The following is an 18879-nucleotide window of genomic DNA, read 5'->3' on the forward strand; positions in this document are numbered from 1 at the left end:
TAAGTCACATGGTAAGACCTCTGGTTAACAGGCATAGAAAAGCACTACAGGAGTGCTTGTGTTTTAGACTTGTTATAGCACCACTGAGTAAGGGAACTAAACATAGGCTATCTGCTTGCTGCTAAAACTGACTAATATTCATCTATCTGTGTCTATCTATCTATCTATCTATCTATCTATCTATCTATCTATCTATCCAGCTATTTAATGTATGAATGCTCTATCTGCATGTACACCTTTATGCCAGAAGAGGGCATCAGATCCCACTAGAGATGGTTGTGAGCCACCCTGTGGTTACCGGGAATTGAACCCAGGTCCTCTGGAAGAGCAGTCAGTGCTCTTAACCACTAAGCCATCTCTCTAGCCCTTAAAACTGACTTCTAAGCAATACAGATTTAGACTTTAGTAAAAACCTACATACACACCATGTTTCCACCTTGCCTAAAACTACAAATGAGCTGCATGTGGTGGGTGGCACACGCCTTTAGTACCAACACTTGGGGAGGCAGGTCGATCGATCTGTGTGAGTTCAAGGCCAGCCAGGGTGACACAGTGAGACCCTGTCTCAAAAACCAACCAGCCAACCTACAAATTAAACTAAAATTCGGCTTTTAGAGGCAACGTCTTCCTACATAGCTCAGGTTGACCTTGAACCCAGTGATTCTCCCTACCCTGTCTCACCCAAGTTCTGACATCACAGGCATGAGCCACCACACCTAGTTTCTATACAGTTTCCTCAAGACTCATAAATCAGAACGGTTGTTACTGAACGGAATCTGCCCTGCACGCCCGGCAACCAGAGCCCCAGCGCTCCCTGCCGCAGGGCGAGGCCTGACTTTTTCACTGATGCTGGCTCACAATGGGCCTGTTGATTATCAAAGCAAAAGCAGTTCCCTAAGCTAGACAGCCTATTTCTAGAAAAGCTTTGGGTTGAAACAAGGGCTAGATGCTGTGTCTAGTACTTGCCAGTCCTTGGGAGGACGTGGAAATGATTTACCCTATCTGCTCAAGAGGTGAGGAGCCCCTGTCTCCCCACCCCCACCCTGTCATGATTGAGTGATTGAGTATAAAACAGCAGGCTTTGGCAGGCTAGACCGCTCAAGGGCAAAGGCCTTACTGCCAAGACGACCTGCTACACCTAGCCCCTTGTGCTCCACAAGGAAGGAGAGAGACAACACTCAGATTTCCAAAGATTTTACCAATCACCACATAAGTGGGTCACTGACGGGTCAGGGCTACAGGACAAGGACTAGGGAGCCTTGTTTCTCCTGGTAGCCCCAAGTAGGGGCAGGAACAGGGTTTATAAGCACGGAAATCACAAACATGTGTTGCCAAGTTACAGTTTTCACCAATCAGGAATCTAAGGTTAGGACTTTCCTTTCACGTTCTATCATTGTCAACTGACACAGAATATAAGCTTTTCAGTCCAACCAATCGGATTTCTTTGTTCTTTCTGATGTTAGGAACAGTCATAAAGTCTTAGAGAACTAATGACTATTTCTATGGTTTAGGGGAGAGGTTGGTTAGCCATGGCAAAGTTCTCAGCTCTCCTAGGGCCTGAGAATCTGAACTTTATTTTATCCTACAGGTAAAATGGAGTCTGAAGTCAAAATGGCAGTACTCAGGTCAAGGTGCTTCTGCCTGCTCTTTCAGACCTGTGTTTGATCCCTGGGACTTACATGATGGAAGGAAAAGACTGACTCCTGCAAGTTGTTCTCTGACCTCTGCTCATGCACACACACACACACACACACACACTAAATAAATAAATATAAAACGCTAACAAAACTCTTGTAAATGTGTGCAGTACCCAAGGAGGCCATAAGAGGGCGCTACATCTATGGAACTGAAGTTGCACACCTTTGTGAGCCACCATGTGGGTGCCGGCAATTGAACTTCCGTCTTCTGGAAGAGCCGTCAATGCTCTTAACCACTGAGACGTCTCTCCAGCTCCTGATTCAACATTTTAACTTTATAGCTTTTTGGAATCTCGGGTTAGTCCATACATTGTTTAGCTTTGTATCCGCTTGGTTGAAGAACAGATTTCTTCTGTCATAATGCAAATCTGACAGCACAATTAAAAACCAAGTCTTGCCACTGTTGCAAAGGCCTTCCTTGGGCTTTGAGTCCATTCCATCAAGTGCTGTTCTCCAAGCCTGAATCCTGAGTTTTTCCACTGCAGTTCATTGGGAGGCTCAATTTCCTCTCTGGCCTTGCAGAGAACTATGCCTAGCCTCTTCTACACATTTCCCTTTGGTTGTTTTTGAGACAAGGTCTCACGTACCTCCCAATGGTCTGTCTCTAGGTCACTCTGTAGCTGAGGATGCCCTTGAACGCCTCCTGCCTTCATCTCTAGTGCTAGGATTCCAGGAGTGTACCACCATATCAAGTTTATGTGGAGCTGGGCACCGAACCCTGGGCTTCAGCAATGCTAGGCAGGCGCTCTGCCAACTGAGCTACATCCTCAGCCCCTTCCCTTTTTGTTGGTGTTTCTTTTTTCTTTTTCAAAGATTTATTTATTTATTATGTATACAGCATATATGACTGCAGGCCAGAAGAGGGCACCAGATCTCGTTACAGATGGTTGTGAGCCACCATGTGGTTGCTGGGAATTGAACTCAGGACCTCTGGAAGAGCAGACAGTGCTCTTAACCTCTGAGCCATCTCTCCAACCCCCTTGTTGATGTTTCTGTGTAGCCCTGGCTGGCCTGAACTCACAGTGATCCACCTGTCTCTGCCTCCCGAGTGCTGGAACTAAAGGCGTGTACCACCATACCCAGGCCCTTTTCCTTTTTAAAGTGCCTTAATGTTCTTTTCAGAAGTTGGTGACTGTTTACTTTGCAGAATTAAAATTCTGCTTCCATGCTGTATTAGTAGAGATCTGTATACCCAACATTAACTCTTTCCATGACAAACTTTTTTTTTAAAGATTTATTCATTTATTATGTATACAGTGTTCTGCCTACACACCAGAAAAGGGCACCAGATCTCATTACAGACGGTTGTGAGCCACCATGTGGTTGCTGGGAATTGAACACAGGACCTTTGGAAGAGCAGTCAGTGCTCTTAACCTCTGAACCATCTCTCCAGCCCCCCATGACAAACTTTTAAGCAATGGGTTACATAAAACAAACTATTAGTAGAAGCGGTTTGGTTACAGGTGTGTGTGTGGGGGGGAATTTACCTGAAAATAGTTTGCTCAAAACCCTTTTAACAAGGAATGAGCAAGTCCCTAACCTTCCTAATGCTGTGACCCTTTAACACAGCTCCTCATGTTGTGACGACCCACAACCATAAAGTTATTTTTGTTACGACTTCATAACTGTAAGTTTGCTACTGTTATGAATCATAATGTAAACATCTGTGTTTTCTGATGGTCTTAGGTGACCCCTGTGAGAGGGTCATTAAGGGAAACCTTAGCTTGATGGAGTCAGGCTGCAAGTCTCTATCCAGGATGGGAAAGCAGTTGGTTTTTTTTGTTTGTTTGTTTTTCTGAGACAGGGTTTCTCTGTGTAGCTTTGCACCTTCCCTGGATCTCCCTCTGTAGCCCAGGCTGGCCTCGAACTCACAGAGATCCACCTGGCTCTGCCTCCCAAGTGCTGGGATTAAAGGCGTGCGCCACCACCGCCTGGCTAGCAGTTTTCTTATCAGTAATCTTCTCAGGTAAAATCTAAAAATTGGTGTGGGAAAAAAAAAAATCTAAAAATTTAGCACTGTCAAATAAGATGATGGATTTAAAAACATTATGCCGGGGATGGAGAGCTAGCTCAGTGGTTAAGAGCACTGGCTGCTTTTCCAGAGGATCTGGATTCAATTCCCAGCAACCACATGGTGGCTCACAACCATCTATAGTGGGATCTGATGCCCTCTTCTGGCATAAAGAGGTACATGCAGATAGGGCACTCATACACATAAATAAATCTTTAAAAATAAATTATGCCACCAAAATGAGCAGAAATCTTAATCTTGACAACCAAATGCAACAATTAAAAATGAATAAAACAATAAAAGTCCCTATTCCCCCCCCACCCCACGGCTTATATATTACATACTTAAGCCCCCAGTCAATGAGCTGTTTGGAAGGATTAAGTGTGGCCTTATTGGAGAACGTATGTCACTGGGAGGTGGGCCTTGAGGTTTCAAAAGTCCACACCATATCCTGATCCTGTGTCTCTCTGCCTGATGCCTGGGGATCAGAAGGTAGCTCTCAGTTACTGCTCCAGTTCCATGCTTATCTGCTTCCTGTCAGGAGGTTAAAGGACTTTTTAAACTGTACACAGGCCCCCGATAAAATATTTTCTTTTATAAGAGTTGCCTTGCTCATGGTGTCTCTTTACAGCAAATGAACAGTCACTAAAACAGCCTCTAATAGTCAAAGGAATAGATTATATCCAGAGAGCACGGGGCTGCATTTTCCTTGGTAAAGGGGTATGCTCCTGAGTCCAAGTCTGGCTCACACCAGAGTAACTTAGCTGCTGTTAGTGGTCATCCATCACTCAGGATGATGCCTGTAGTCGATGGCACAGAGGCAAGATCATTGGAAGCCACCTAAAGGGAGGTAAGCCGGCAGAACACTGGACTGACGGGTGTATTAGGCACACGCTGTAGTAGTGACCGACAGCTACACAGACGAGTGAGGCAGAAGTTCAGTTTGGTGGTACAACGTGTTGTTATCAAGCTTGGCCCAGGCCTGAAAGGAGATGGAGTCCACAGCCACAGAAAGGACCAGGGAGAGGGAAGGGCATTTCAGACGAGAACAACAGAAAACATATTCAAGCCTACAGGAGGACACTCGAAACCACTGAGGAGGATGTGCCAGAGAACCAAAGCCAAGTTAAGGGGACTGTTTCGAATCTGTGAGAAAAAGTGCTCACCTTTCCTGGACGAAATAATTCAAGATACAAGAACATTAAAGAAAATTAGCTTTATTTATAGTGTAATATAGAAAAGTTGATTGTAGTGTTAGAGGTTGTCAAATGTTTTCCACTCTGAAAGCTTTACAATAGTATTTACATACAAACGTACTAAAATAGAGTCCAGCGCGGTTCCTGCTCCCATCAGGGCTCGCTCGATTCTGAGCACGCCTTTGTCCCTGCAGGTGGTGAATGCCAACAGGAAGCTGCATGGCTTAGACACAGTGCTCGAGTCACACAGGGCAATACTGAAGCGGCGGGAAAGTCAGTGATCGTGAACACAGCCCAAAACAGTTTTCAACCAATGTGACTTTATCATTAGATTTTTATATTAAAATACATTCTGTGTTAAAAAAACATATTTGTATTCACCGAAGTTCTAAATCTGTTGTACTAAATTTGACATTCATAAAATCTATCGATATAGACACAAATCTCCATTAAGCTCTCAGTATGAATCATTTCCATGAATAAAAACAACAAAATGGAACTGAGGTAACAGAAAATCCATCTGAAGAACAGTAGGATGGAGACGTTCTGTTCTCTATAAAAGCACTCTGTGTGCCCTCAGCATAAACTCCCTTAAAGACCACAGCCTCAAGCATACGGGGAGGCTGACGTTGGCTGTCTTAGTGCATGTTGGGGAATTCTAGATCTGGGTCTTTTTTTTTTTTTTTTTTTTTCTTCAAGACAGGGTCCCTCTGTGTAGCCGTGGCTGCCCTGGAACTCACATTGCAGACCAGGCTGGCCTCGAACTCAGAGATCCGCCTGCCTCTGCCTCCCAAGTGCTGGGATTAAATGTGTGCACTGCCACTGCCCAGCTAGATCCAGTTCTTAAAGATTGTTCCAATCACTTATTTACTGTTGGCATTATTAATTAGCTTGCTTGTTAGTTAATTCCTTTTTGAGAGAAGTCTTATCATGTATCCTAGCTGGTCTGGAACTTGCTATGTAGACCGGGCTGGTGTAGAATTTGGTGATCATCCTGCCTTGGTCTCCTCAGGTCCCCTTCCCTGCTCTAATCACTGATGTCACTTGAGAAATGCAAAGATTGTGATGCTATTACAGAATATGGCAGGATTTTACATTAGCAACTGGGATGCGGTGTGAGTTCAGAGACTTTACAGCACACTGACGTCTGTCAGAGTCGAACACACAGACCCTCAGAGGAAATGCCGTCATTCTCAAAGCAGTGGATTACTTAGTAAATTGGGATCTTTGGCACTTTCTTGAAATGCCTGGCAAGAATTCTGACAGTTCCATGGTCTTAGTAAAAGGAAACAAAACAAAAGCGAAATGAGCAAGAATGTGAAGTTTTCAATCACTCCTAAAATTAGAACAATCAACTAGATCTCCACTGCACTTGGGTCTCAAGTTTCACTTCTGTCCCCAAGGCAAGGAGACAACCAAGGGTTACATCTGGTGCCCAGTGTCCCAGAGGAGCAGCATCACAGGAAATTCGTCTTTAATTGGATGCTTGAGTTCCTGCCCAGGTTCTTGGCATGTTTAGAAGGCGTCTCCACTCTGACACTTTCCTGATTGCCCTTCACGGCAGCCTCCAGCCGGGCTTTCAAGGCTGGGGACGAAGCCATGACATTCCTGAACACTGAGGAATACCGAGGCCCGATCTGCATGAGGTTTTGCAAAGCAAAGTCATGTAGACTTCTCATAACTGAAGTTGCTGATCCCAGAGCGTTCTCATCCAAAAGGAAGGAGATGAGGACTGGCAGAAGGCAGGCCACCAGCTGAGAGCCTGGGGGTGAGAAAGGGCAGAGTTCAGAGGTTAATGAGCTTCAAGTACATTCTTCACATTATATTACCTATAGCTGGGATTATCATCATACCTGCTTAGTGTGTGCGTGTGTGCGTGCGTGCGTGCATGCGTGAGTTCGTGCGTGCGTGCGTGTGCGTGTGTGTGTGTGTATGTGTGTGTGTGCGTGTGTGCACGCGTGTGTATTTGTGTTTGGAGCACATGCAGGTGGAGGCCAGAGCTCACCATGCAGGCTAGGCTGGCCAGGAAGCCCCAGCAATCACCTGTTTCTGATTCTTTAGCACTGGGATTAAAAGCATCCTTCACCAACATACCACCCAGCCTTTTCTTTTTTTTTAGGACTAGCCTGGCCCCAAATTCACCAAGGATGACTTTAAAACTTATTTTATCTAGACTACCTCCTGAGTGCTGGGATTACTGGGTTGTGATGACTGAAGCCAGGTCCTCATGCTGGCAAGGCAAGAACGTTAATGACTGAGCTCTGTCTCCAGCTCTCTTCTTAAAACATTATTATTATTATTATTATTATTATTATTATTATTATTATTATTATTTTTAAAGATTTATTTATTTATTATGTATACAGTGTTCTGTCTATATATGTGCCTGCATGCCAGAAGAGGGCACCAGATCTCATTATGGATGGTTGTGAGCCACCATGTGGTTGCTGGGATTGAACTCAGGTCCTCTGGAAGAGCAGCCAGTGCTCTTAACCACTGAGCCATCTCTCCAGCCCCCTTCTTAAAACATTAAATTGAACAATCTCATATATGTCTCGTACATTCACATCATCTCTCCCTCCCCCTCTTAGCCCCTCCCAGGTCCCCAACTCTCTTTCAAATTCATGACATCTTTTTTTTTAATTGTTTTGTGTGTATACATACAAAAATAAATACCACCTGCTGAGTCCATTTAATGATGCTCCTATGTCTACAATTTTGGGCTGACCAATGTTTTAGGATAACTAACACTTGGGGCTCCTCTCTAGGGAGACTGAGCGCACGCTCTCAGCACTTGTAAGTTGCTTGTAGCTCTCCATCTAGAATTGAGTCTCATGACTTTCTCCTGCCTCTTCTTCTCTTTTAAGACAGTCTCACCCTGTAGCCCGGGTTAGCCTCAGACTCATGGTGGTCCTCCTGTCTCCACTTCAAGAGTGCTGGAACCACAGCAGTGTGCCCCCATACTTTTTGTTTGCTGTCTCTGAGACAGGGCCCTGCAAACCCTGCCAGGCGCTTGAGAAACCAGCCTTGGAGGACACCATTGCGGCCTCTCCGAAACCGACAGAGCCTGATGGCAGACACTGGGGAGGGGTTAGGACCCAGCACTGACACTCACGGTGCTGTTCGTCGGCAATGGTGACCAACGCTTCCAAGACCTTTATTCCTTCCTGAAAGATCTGCAGCTCGGCCGTGTCTTCAGGCTTTCTCTTGTCTATTTCCTGCAGTTTCCCCACAATGGAAGACGCTAAAGAGTAAATGTACGGGTAGGAGATGGCCGGATTCGGGTACTGAAATATGGAATGTAGGAGCTGATAGGTCTTCATCTGGACCTAATGAGGGAAGACAAGAATAAACTGCACATTAAAGAAACAGAGGACAAATGCTCTTGCAGACTTTTTATATTCAGTCCCCTTTTTTTTTGGCTTTGCAAGTCCTCCTGCCGACAGGGAGCAGACAGCAACAGCGGTTGTAACAGTGTGGAGGGGCACCGTGGGGAAGGCAGCCGTGGATGGTCACTTTCCCTCCAGCCCATTCTCCTCTTGGTCCCTCTCTGTTATGTGTAAAACTAGCAATGACGTTAACCGGCCCCCCAACAACCTAAACCAACAAAATCGAGACAAATTTGAACTTCATTTGTTTTTTCAGAAAATGTTTTACACTGAAATTCTACACATTTGCTATCCACATGTCACAGTCTCAAGGTTCAAGGACTCCACCTGGCCCACACTAAGAAGGTGTCATCACTTGTCACAGTCACCACTTGGAGCTGCTACACACTTGTGCAGGCAGCCACGGCAACCCCGACCAAAGGATAAAGGAGACGGCTATACACCTCATCCAGACATGGCCTCTTCAAACCGTGGTAGTATTTTAAGCATTGGTATTTTTTTTCCCTCGAGAAAATCTGGTTCCTATATCTTTGGGAGTAAGAAATGTTTCTGAGTATGGGCTCCAAACTAATTTTATATCACATGAAAAAAGAAACATTTAATCTAATCTATCATTCCTTATTTTTTTTTTAAAGAAAATCTACAAATGATCCTAAACATCCCTTGTGCTATAGCCATACGAATGACTGTTTTAATTGTGTGTGTGTGTGTGCTTCAGTGTGTGGATATGGGCACACGAGTGAAGTGTCCATGGAGGCCAGAAGAGGGCGTCAGACCTCTTGGAGTTACAAATGGTTGTAAACTGCCAATGTGAGTGCTGGAAACTGAACTTGGTCCTCCGGAAGGGCACGGGGTGCTCCTACTAGCTGCTAAGGCATCTCTCCTTGTTTTGGACAGTTTTCACTCCGGAGTCCTAGCTGGCCTGAATCACCTATGTAGATGGGATTGGCCTCGGACCCACGGGCATTCCTCCTACCCTGTGTCCTCAGTGCTGGGATCACAGGTGTGGCCACCACTTCTGGCAAGTTACACCAATTTTTTGTTTGTTTGTGTTTGTTTTGTTTTCTTTTTCAAGACAGGGTCCCTCTGTGTAGCCCTGACTATCCTGGAACTCGCTCTGTAGACCAGGCTAGCTTTGAACTCACAGAGATCCTTCTGTCTCTGCCTCCTGAGTGCTGTGATTAAAGGCGTGCGCCACTACCACCTGGCTCCTTTTTTTTGAGACAGAGTCTCATGTAGCTTAGGCTGGCCTTAAACTCACTCTGATATATGTCTCTAGTCCCTAGTGCTGGGATTGCAAGTCTCACGACCATGCTAGATTTCCTTAGCACTGGGGAGCAAACCCAGGGCCTCTGTACGCTAGGCATGCACATACGTACCTGCTCGACCACAACCCAGTCCCAGGGCCTCTGTACGCTAGGCATGCACATACGTACCTGCTCAACCACAACCCAGTCCCAGGATACTTTTTGTAGGAGCAAACAAAATCACAAAGTACAGTGTATGTATGATCATCATAAAGACAAAGGTTTGAAGTCTAAACAGATTCCTACTGCAAAGAGCTCTCTACTAAAACATATTTACCACAGGGTCTTTGCTCTCCAGGGCAGCCTTAAATTTCTCAATGCAGCGCTTCTGAAGGCAGGGGATGGTCGTCACTTCTGGACTGGTAGACAAAATAAATACTGTGATGGCTGTAAGCAGACTGACTTCATCAAGTTCTTGATGTGTTCCATCCACTGAAGAGAAATGATTAGTAGAAGGGTCATTTTTACTGCTGCATCTGTGTGTATGAAGTGCGCGCTCTCTCTCTCTCTCTCTCTCTCTCTCTCTCTCTCTCTCTCTCTGTTTTTTTGAGACAGGCTGGCCTTGAACTCACAGAGACTTGCCTCTGCCTCCCAGAGTGCTGGCATTAAAGGCGTGCGCCACCACCGCCCGGCTGTGAAGCTCTCTTTAGTTTGGTTAGCGATGTTTTTGCTCCCCCTACAGACAAGCCGACTCTTAAGAACCGCTGAGGGCTGGGGATGCAGCGCAGTGGTGAAGAACTTGCCGGGCACATGGAAGGCTCTAGGTTCAAGCCTCTCAGGTGTGCAGTGGGGGTGGACCTGCACACATGTGAGACCGGCTGACTCTGGACATGTAAGAATATCTTCAGTTTTCTCACATTAAGTGGGGCATGAGAATCGGGTGAGCTAACCTTTAGGCATTTAGGATACATGTTACTCGTGGCTTTCACAGGTATTAGCGCTTTATGATGTCATTTTTTGTTTTGTTTTGAGACAGGGACTGGCTATGTAGGCCTTTGAACTCTTGGCCTCAGCAGATCTTCCTGCTCACCCCCTGCCCAGCTCCTAGTGCACACACAGTGCTCCACACAGCCTGCTGTCCCCGCTTTAGGTGCAATGGAGTGCTCACACCACTGGCCTGTTATTCTTCCTCTGCATTTTGTTCATATGGCTGCCAGGTAAACATTAGCACTCTGTCTACACACTTCTCAAAGTCTGAAGAGTGTGGTGGAGGTCCCACCTCGGTTTGAATGATTTTTTTTTATTGAAGCAAGGGTCTCACGTAGCCCAGGCTGGCTTCAACTTGCTATATAGCTCAAGATGACCCTGAATTTTTGTTTATTTGTTTGTTTTTGGGTTTTCAAGACCGAGTTTCTTGGTGTCGTCCTGGCTGTCCTGGAACTCGCTCTGCAGACCAGGCTGGCCTCGAACTCAGAAATCTGCCTCCTGAGTGCTGGGATTAAAGGGGTGAATTTTTGATCTTTCTGCCTTCATTTCCCAAATTCTGGAATTACAAGTGTATAATACCACCACACTTGGTTTATGTGTTCCTGGGACTGAACCCAGGGCTTCACGCATGCTAGCCTACTAGGGTACATCGGTGGTCTACGTCTTTCATATACACAGACCAGACTGGCTTCAGTTTTCAGTGGTCTTCCTGTTCATTCCCCAGTGCTTGGATTAGGATTACAAGTGTGTATCAAATTTTCTATTTGAAATAAATTACCTTCATTTTCCAAAGTGATTCTAATTAACTTTTTTTTTTTTTTTTTGTTTTTTGTTTTTTTCGAGACAGGGTTTCTCTGTGTAGCTTTGTGCCTTTCCTGGAACTCAGCCTGTAGCCCAGGCTGGCCTGGAACTCACAGAAATCCGCCTGCCTCTGCCTCCCGAGTGCTGGGATTAAAGGCGTGCGCCGCCACCGCCCGGCCCTAATTAACTATTTTTAATGAAGTAGCTATGGATTATTTTGAAAGGGAAAGGCAGCAAACTCAACTTACTACGGTTTTTTTTTAAGCTTCTTCTTGGGCTTCTGGCTAAGATCAAGTGATATGAATCAAAAACAACAACAACAATAACAAAACAAAACAAAACAAGAAAACAGAATCTCACATAGCCTAGACTGGCCTCCAGCTTGCTCTGTGGCTGATGATGTTTCCTCTCCTGCAGCCCCTGAGTGCTGGCTATGCTTACAGGCTGAGCCACCATGCCAAGTGTGTGTGGTGCTGGGACAGAATCCAGGGCTTTGTGCATGTTAGACAAGTACTCTCTCAGCTGAGCTCCACCCCCAGCCCACAAAATGGCTATTTATAAACAAATGACACCAGTCATATTAATTCACTAAGTACTTAAAAACATGTGCCAGCCTTCCCTCTTTGGCAATGAGAACACTTCACTATCAAGTGGGGATCACATACAGAATTTAGTTAGGTTCAGCCGGGAACAAGGTCGGTGCCTATAAAAACATACCAAAAAATCAGAAACACCCTGCAGTTTCTATCTCAGTGAGTTTGGGGCCAGCCTGGTCTATAGAACTAGTTCTAGGACAGCCAAGGCTACACAAAGAAACCTGGTCTTGAAAAACCGACCAAACCAAACCAAATCAAAACAAACAACAACAAAACCACAGAAAGCAGGAATGTGGTGCCTCAAGCTGTGATCTTAGCACTTGGGGAGGCTGGGGCAGGAGAGTCTGGGATCCAGGCCATCCTCTGCAAGAGAATTCCAGATCAGCCTGGGCTACATAAGACCCTATCACAGAAATAAAAAACCAAAACTCTTCAAAACGCCATAGACAGTGACTCAGGACAAGCGACACTGGTGGATGGAAAATCTTGAGGTGCCACCGAGAGGAGATACGGTGAACGGGCATTTATGGATGAGTGAGTTGGCACACAGGTAACCACGTGAACCACACAGCAGTGCCGGAGTGCTTTGTACTAGCCAGACATTTACCCTGGCAGCAGCATCTCATGTGTAAGAAACGGGAATTTGGTCACGTGCCTGGGTCCTCTTCCCATTTCTCCTAAAACTCCTTCACTACCCCTTTATTTCCTGGGGATGGATGAAAGTGTGCTGGGCAGCAGGCCGCACTTGAGGCCCAGGCAGTAGAGAACAGCCCCTCGCCAACAGCTGTCTGAGGAAGTCATCTCGGAATCTAATCCGCTGGCTGCAGCCTGGCCAACGTCCTAGCAGTAATTTCATGACAGGCTAAGTCCTGGGATGTTTTTCTCTTTTAAGCCACTAAGGTTTTTTGTTTGTTTGTCTGAGAGAGGGTATGGCCTGGCCAGGCTGGCCCCGAACTCACTATGTAACTAAGGATGGCCTTGAACTCCTGATTTTCCTGCTTCTACTGCCAAATGTTGGGATAACAGGCAGCATCAGGCCCGCTGGGAGGCAACCTGTTACACAGCAAATGTTTACCATAGCAGGAGCTGATTATCAACCTGTTACACGGCAAACGTTTACCATTTACCATAGCAGGAGCTGATTATCAACCTGTTACACAGCAAACGTTTACCATTTACCATAGCAGGAGCTGATTATCAACCTGTTACACAGCAAACGTTTACCATTTACCATAGCAGGAGCTGATTATCAACCTGTTACACGGCAAACGTTTACCATTTACCATAGCAGGAGCTGATTATCAACCTGTTACACAGCAAACGTTTACCATTTACCATAGCAGGAGCTGATTATCAACCTGTTACTCTGCAAACGTTTACCATTTACCATAGCAGGAGCTGATTATCAACCTGTTACACAGCAAACGTTTACCATTTACCATAGCAGGAGCTGATTATCAACCTGTTACTCTGCAAACGTTTACCATTTACCATAGCAGGAGCTGATTATCAACCTGTTACTCTGCAAACGTTTACCATTTACCATAGCAGGAGCTGATTATCAACCTGTTACACGGCAAACGTTTACCATTTACCATAGCAGGAGCTGATTATCAACCTGTTACTCTGCAAACGTTTACCATTTACCATAGCAGGAGCTGATTATCAACCTGTTACACGGCAAACGTTTACCATTTACCATAGCAGGAGCTGATTATCAACCTGTTAGACTGCAAACGTTTACCATTTACCATAGCAGGAGCTGATTATCAACCTGTTATACGGCAAACGTTTACCATTTACCATAGCAGGAGCTGATTATCAACCTGTTACACGGCAAACGTTTACCATTTACCATAGCAGGAGCTGATTATCTCACGTTAATGTTGTAACATCTCAGTCCTCTTGACACACACTGAGAGCACACATACTGTGCATCTGTGAAGACCAGGAAGTTCGCTATGATGGACACCATCAAAACCAACACTTCTCCATCTTTCCTCCTCTTCCTCCCTTACGCTGGCAGAGGTTAACACATTTAACCATGCTGTAAGTTTATTCAAACTGTGCTGTCCGTTAGTCCATCTGCTGTCTAATCCCGACTCTGCACATTCTCCACCTCCTTTTAAATGTGGACTTGTACTAGTGGGGCTCTGAAAACAAAATCTTCTTGCCAGTCGATGGCATGGACTTGTAATGCCAGCACTAGGGAGCAGGGTGACGCTGAGTTCAAAGCAATCCTGGGCTACACAGCAAGATTCTGTTTGTCTCAGGGAAAACAATAATACCTCGACCCTATCTGTACTTCCTCCTGAGGTCTGTCTTTCCAGGAGGAGCCCATCTAGACTGGTGTCTTTAGCTCTTAACTGTATCAAAGCACTCCCTGCTCACCATTCTACTATGACTCTATTTTTTTCTTTTGGTTTCTCTGTGTAGCCCTAGCTGTCCTGGAACTTGCTCTGTAGACCAGGCTGGCCTCTGAACTCAGAGATCCGCCTGCCTCTGCCTCCTGAGTGCTGGGATTAACGGCGTGCACTGCCTTTCTTTTCTTAGGCTTCTGTGACTGAATTCTTTGGAGTCTCTTCCCATCATGATGCACAAACTCTTGCTGCACAAACTCAAACTGAGTGAATCAAGCCAACTGTAAACAGGACAAGGAAGACGGGGATAAGGTCTACCTGAACTCTCTACACATCTGTTGGGTACACAGACAGACTACCAAATAGGACAACGGAATAGCTCATCCTAGAAACAACAGCTGTGCCTCTCACTTTAGAACCCGCTACCAGTCTTGCTGACCTGGACTCCAACAGTCAAGCACGGTTGCTAGAGCATTCTGGAGGAGGCTGGTCCAAGCTGCATGGCTCTTTTCCGCTCGGGCCATTGGAGAGGTTAGGATTCCTTTCAGAGCTTGCAGGGAGGCTGTGACCGTTGAGGACAACTGGCCCCCAGGTAACTTCACAGCAGTTTCTCTGAGGACTCCAATCGCAAGGTACAATACAGTAGGGAGAATTGAGATGCTTCCTGAAAGACAGAAGTCAAACTGCACTTCAGCAGGTGTGTTTTCTTTTTTTTTTTTTTTTTTTAAAGATTTATTTATTTATTATGTGTACAGTGTTCTGCCTGCACATATCCCTGCAGGCCAGAAGAGGGCACCAGATCTCATTATAGATGGTTGTGAGCCACCATGTGGTTGCTGGGAATTGAACTCAGGACCTTTGGAAGAACAAGCAGTGCTCTTAACCTCTGAGCCATCTCTCCAGCCCCCAGCAGGTGTGTTTTCTAAAGTCCTCAAGGAGGGCTGGAGAGATGGCGTATTGCTGTGGGATGTTCTGTATGGCAAATGTGTTGCTGATTGGTCAATAAAACACTGATTGGCCGTTGGCTAGGCAGGAAGTATAGGCGGGACAAGGAGGAGAATAAAGCTGGGAAGTGGAAGGCTGAGTCAGAGACACTGCCAGCCGCCATGATGACAAACAGCATGTGAAGATGCCGGTAAGCCACAAGCCACGTGGCAAGGTATAGATTTATAAAAATGGATTAATTTAAGCTGTAAGAACAGTTAGCAAGAAGCCTGCCACGGCCATACAGTTTGTAAGCAATATAAGTCTCTGTGTTTACTCGGTCGGGTCTGAGTGGCTGTGGGACTGGCAGGTGACAGAGATTTGTCCTGACTGTAGGCCAGGCAGGAAAACTCTAGCAACAGCAACAGCGTATCAGTTAAAAGCACTTGTAGCTCTTGCAGAGAACCTAGGTTTGATCTCTAGAATCCACACGGTGGCTCACAACAGACCATAACTCCAGTTTCAGAAGATGTAATGCCTTCTTCTGACCCCTGTGAGAACCAGAAATGCACGTTACACATACATATGTTCTGGCAGAACACTCATACACATAAAATGAAATAAATACAGCTAGAAAAAAAGTCAGTTGTCAGGGAGTGCAACAGGGTTAGAGACTTGCTGCATTTGCTGTCATTTCTCTGGGCTCAGAGCACAGCCCCGCACTACTGCACACGTGCTGTGGGTTCATTCGGTAGCACCAACTCATCCTTCCCAAAACACCACCCACAGGAAAACCCTAGAGCATTTCCTATAAATTACAACTATTGAGAGAGTTCAGTAGCTCAATTAAATTAAAAAAACAAAACCAGTCTGTCATTGGCTGAGGGTTGCCCATTAGCCTACACTGGCTAGCCCAAGCCCTCTCCGCCTTCCTAGCACTGGGACTACAAGTGTGTGCCAGCATACCCACCCAGCTCTTTTTAACGTGGTTCTTGGGACCCAACTCAAGTCCTTAAGCTTGTAAGGCGATCAATCATCATCTGAACCATCTCCCCTTTGATTAAGATTTATACAGTTGGGTCAAATTCTGATAGTTGTAACTGGAAATGTCATTTTGGTTGAATCACTTAGCATTAAACTTTTGACATCGATCTATCCATTTTCATTTTTTTTTTTTTTTTTTGAGACAGGGTTTGCCTGTGTAGCCCTGGCTATCCTGGAACTCACTTGGTAGCCCAGGCTGGCCTCGAACTCACAGAGATCCACCTGCCTCTGCCTCCCAAGTGCTCGGATTAAAGGCGTAAGCCACCACGAACAGCTAAGCCTATCCTATCTTACTTGTTCTAGTTTATTCATTTTCTGTTGCTTTTGAGACAGGATATCTCTGTGTATCCAGGCTGGGTTTGAACTCCTGACTCTTGTGTCTTGGACTCTGGTGTGCTGGCATTACAGGTGTGCACCTCTATGTCTAGCCTATCTTTACATTTTCAGGTATGCAATCCAAGAGCTCTAAGCATATTCACAATGTGATGTAAGTTTCATGACTATTCTACTTATTTAAAATACTTTTACAAGATCTTTTGTTTTGGAGATTATGGTAGTTTGTAATTGGCTCCCATAAGCTCATTGGGAGTGGCACTATTAGAAAGTATGAGCTTGTTGGAGGAAGCATGTCATTGTGGGAGTGGGCTTTGAGGTCTCCTATACACCCAGTGTGGCACACAAGTGCTTCTGCTGTCTACAGATCAAGATGTAGAATTCTCAGCTCCTCCTCCAGCACCATGTCTGCCTGCATGCTGCCATGATGACAACGGACTGAACCTCTGAAACTGTAAGTGAGCCATCCAATTAAATGTTTTCCTTTATCAGAGTTGTGGTGGTCATGGTGTCTCTTCACAGCAATAACTAAGATACCACAATTCCCGGCTTCTGAGTGGGCACTGGGGATCCAAACTCAGACCTTTACATTTTAGTGACAGGCATTTTATTTAACACTTAAATTTATTTGTTTATTATTATTAGTTTATTTTTTATTTTTTGGCTTTTCTCTGTGTAACAGCCCTGGCTGTTCTGGAACTCGATCTGTAGACCAAGCTGACCTCAAACTCACAGAGATCCACCTGCCTCTGCCTCCCTGATGCTGGGATTAAAGGTGTGCGGCACCATGCCCCGTTGTTAAATTATTTTATATTAAACTCTTTTCCATGGAATTTGTAGAAGGCCACTTGTGACAATTTAGTACAAGTCTTCATGGAGGGGCTGGAGAGATGGCTCAGTGGTTAAGAACATTTGCTGCCTTTCCAGAGGACCTAAGCTCGGTTCTCAACAGCCATGTTGGGAGGCTCACATCTGCCCATAACTCAGCTCCCGGGGAGTTGACACCTCTGGCCACAGGCACCTGCACTCATGTGCACATACCGCACAAAAGACATGACTAAAAACGTTTTCATGGAGCCAGGTATGAGGGGTATACACAGGATCCCAGAGCTTAGGAGGCAGGCTGGGGTAGAGGAATCTCAAGTCGGAGGACATTAGGTTACATAGCAAGACCCTGTCTGGGAGGGAAAAAATGCTGGACAGTGGTGACATATCTTTAATCCTTGCACTTGGGAGGCAGAGGCTGGCAGATCTCTATGAGTTCGAGGCCAGCCTGGTTTAAAGTGAGTTCCGGGACAGCCAGGATTACACAGAGAAACCCTGTCTCAAAAACAAAACAAAACAAAACAAAACAAAAAAGAAACAAAAGTTTCATGACCATTAAAAGAGTTGAAATCAGTGCTAGGCAGTGGTGGTGTAGGCCTTTAAGCTCAGCAATCGGGAGGAAGAGGCAGGTGGATCTCTGTGAGTTCAAGGCCAGCCTGGTCTACAGAGAGAGTTACAGGACACCCAGGGCTACACAGAGAAACCCTGTCTTGAAAAAGAAAAAGAAAAAGAAAAAAAAAAGAGGTTGAAATCAGTTGTAAGTCTAATGTTAACATGGAAGCCACACCTGGCGGCACAGGCTACTTGAGGTAGCAGAATCATTCTGTAGCCTAAGCTGGAGAAAAAGTTCAAGACCAACATAAGCAAGTTAGTGAGATCCTGTCACAATGTAAGTTAAAAAAAAAAAAAAAATGGTGTGGGTGGGGGGATGAGGGGGAGCAGGGATATATCTCAACGATCAGGTACCAGTCTCAAAAACATGAAGCCCTATAGTACCGAGGGGGGGGGGGGAACAAATGTAATTTTCCTGGCTATTACTTAGTAAAACTATGTTTTCCTAGACAGGGTTTCTCTGTGCAGCTTTAGCTATCCTGGAACTCACTCTGTAGACCAGGCTGGCCTCAAATTTGGAGATACACTTGCCTCTGAGTGCTGGGATTAAAGGCGTGTGCCACCACTGCCTGGCCCTTAGATCTTCAAAATAAGAAATCTTTCCTTCTTATTTATTATGTGTAGGGGTGCACACACACCATCGTGTGCGTATGGAGGTCAGAGGTCAACTTGCAAGAATTAGGTCTCTCCTACCATGTTGGTTCTGGGACTGGGCTCTGAGTTGTCAGGCTTGGTGGAAAGCACCTTTACCAACACCATGTGACAGATTTTAAAAATATTTTTGGTGCGTTCATGTGGAGCCCAGACGTCACACTGGGTATCTCCCTCCCGCCCCCCACTTTATCTTCTGAGACAGC

The 18879-nt window shown here is 45.5% G+C and overlaps 1 protein-coding gene across 1 annotated transcript in view; it reads right to left on the reverse strand.

The window, feature by feature from the left end:
• Positions 1–4909: 4909 nt before the first annotated feature.
• The window catches only part of Heatr5a (HEAT repeat containing 5A), a 113601-nt gene continuing 99631 nt past the window's right edge, over positions 4910–18879 (reverse strand). Inside the window, exons 33-36 of the mRNA XM_059279247.1 lie at positions 14724–14948; positions 9878–10032; positions 8020–8233; positions 4910–6666 (exon numbers count right to left, since the gene is read on the reverse strand). Coding sequence (XP_059135230.1) covers positions 6362–6666; positions 8020–8233; positions 9878–10032; positions 14724–14948 — 899 coding nt within the window. The 3' untranslated portion in view covers positions 4910–6361. The remainder of the gene's footprint in view (positions 6667–8019; positions 8234–9877; positions 10033–14723; positions 14949–18879) is intronic.

This window comes from Peromyscus eremicus, chromosome 14 (genome assembly GCF_949786415.1).
Source record: "Peromyscus eremicus chromosome 14, PerEre_H2_v1, whole genome shotgun sequence".
NCBI lineage: Eukaryota > Metazoa > Chordata > Mammalia > Rodentia > Cricetidae > Peromyscus > Peromyscus eremicus.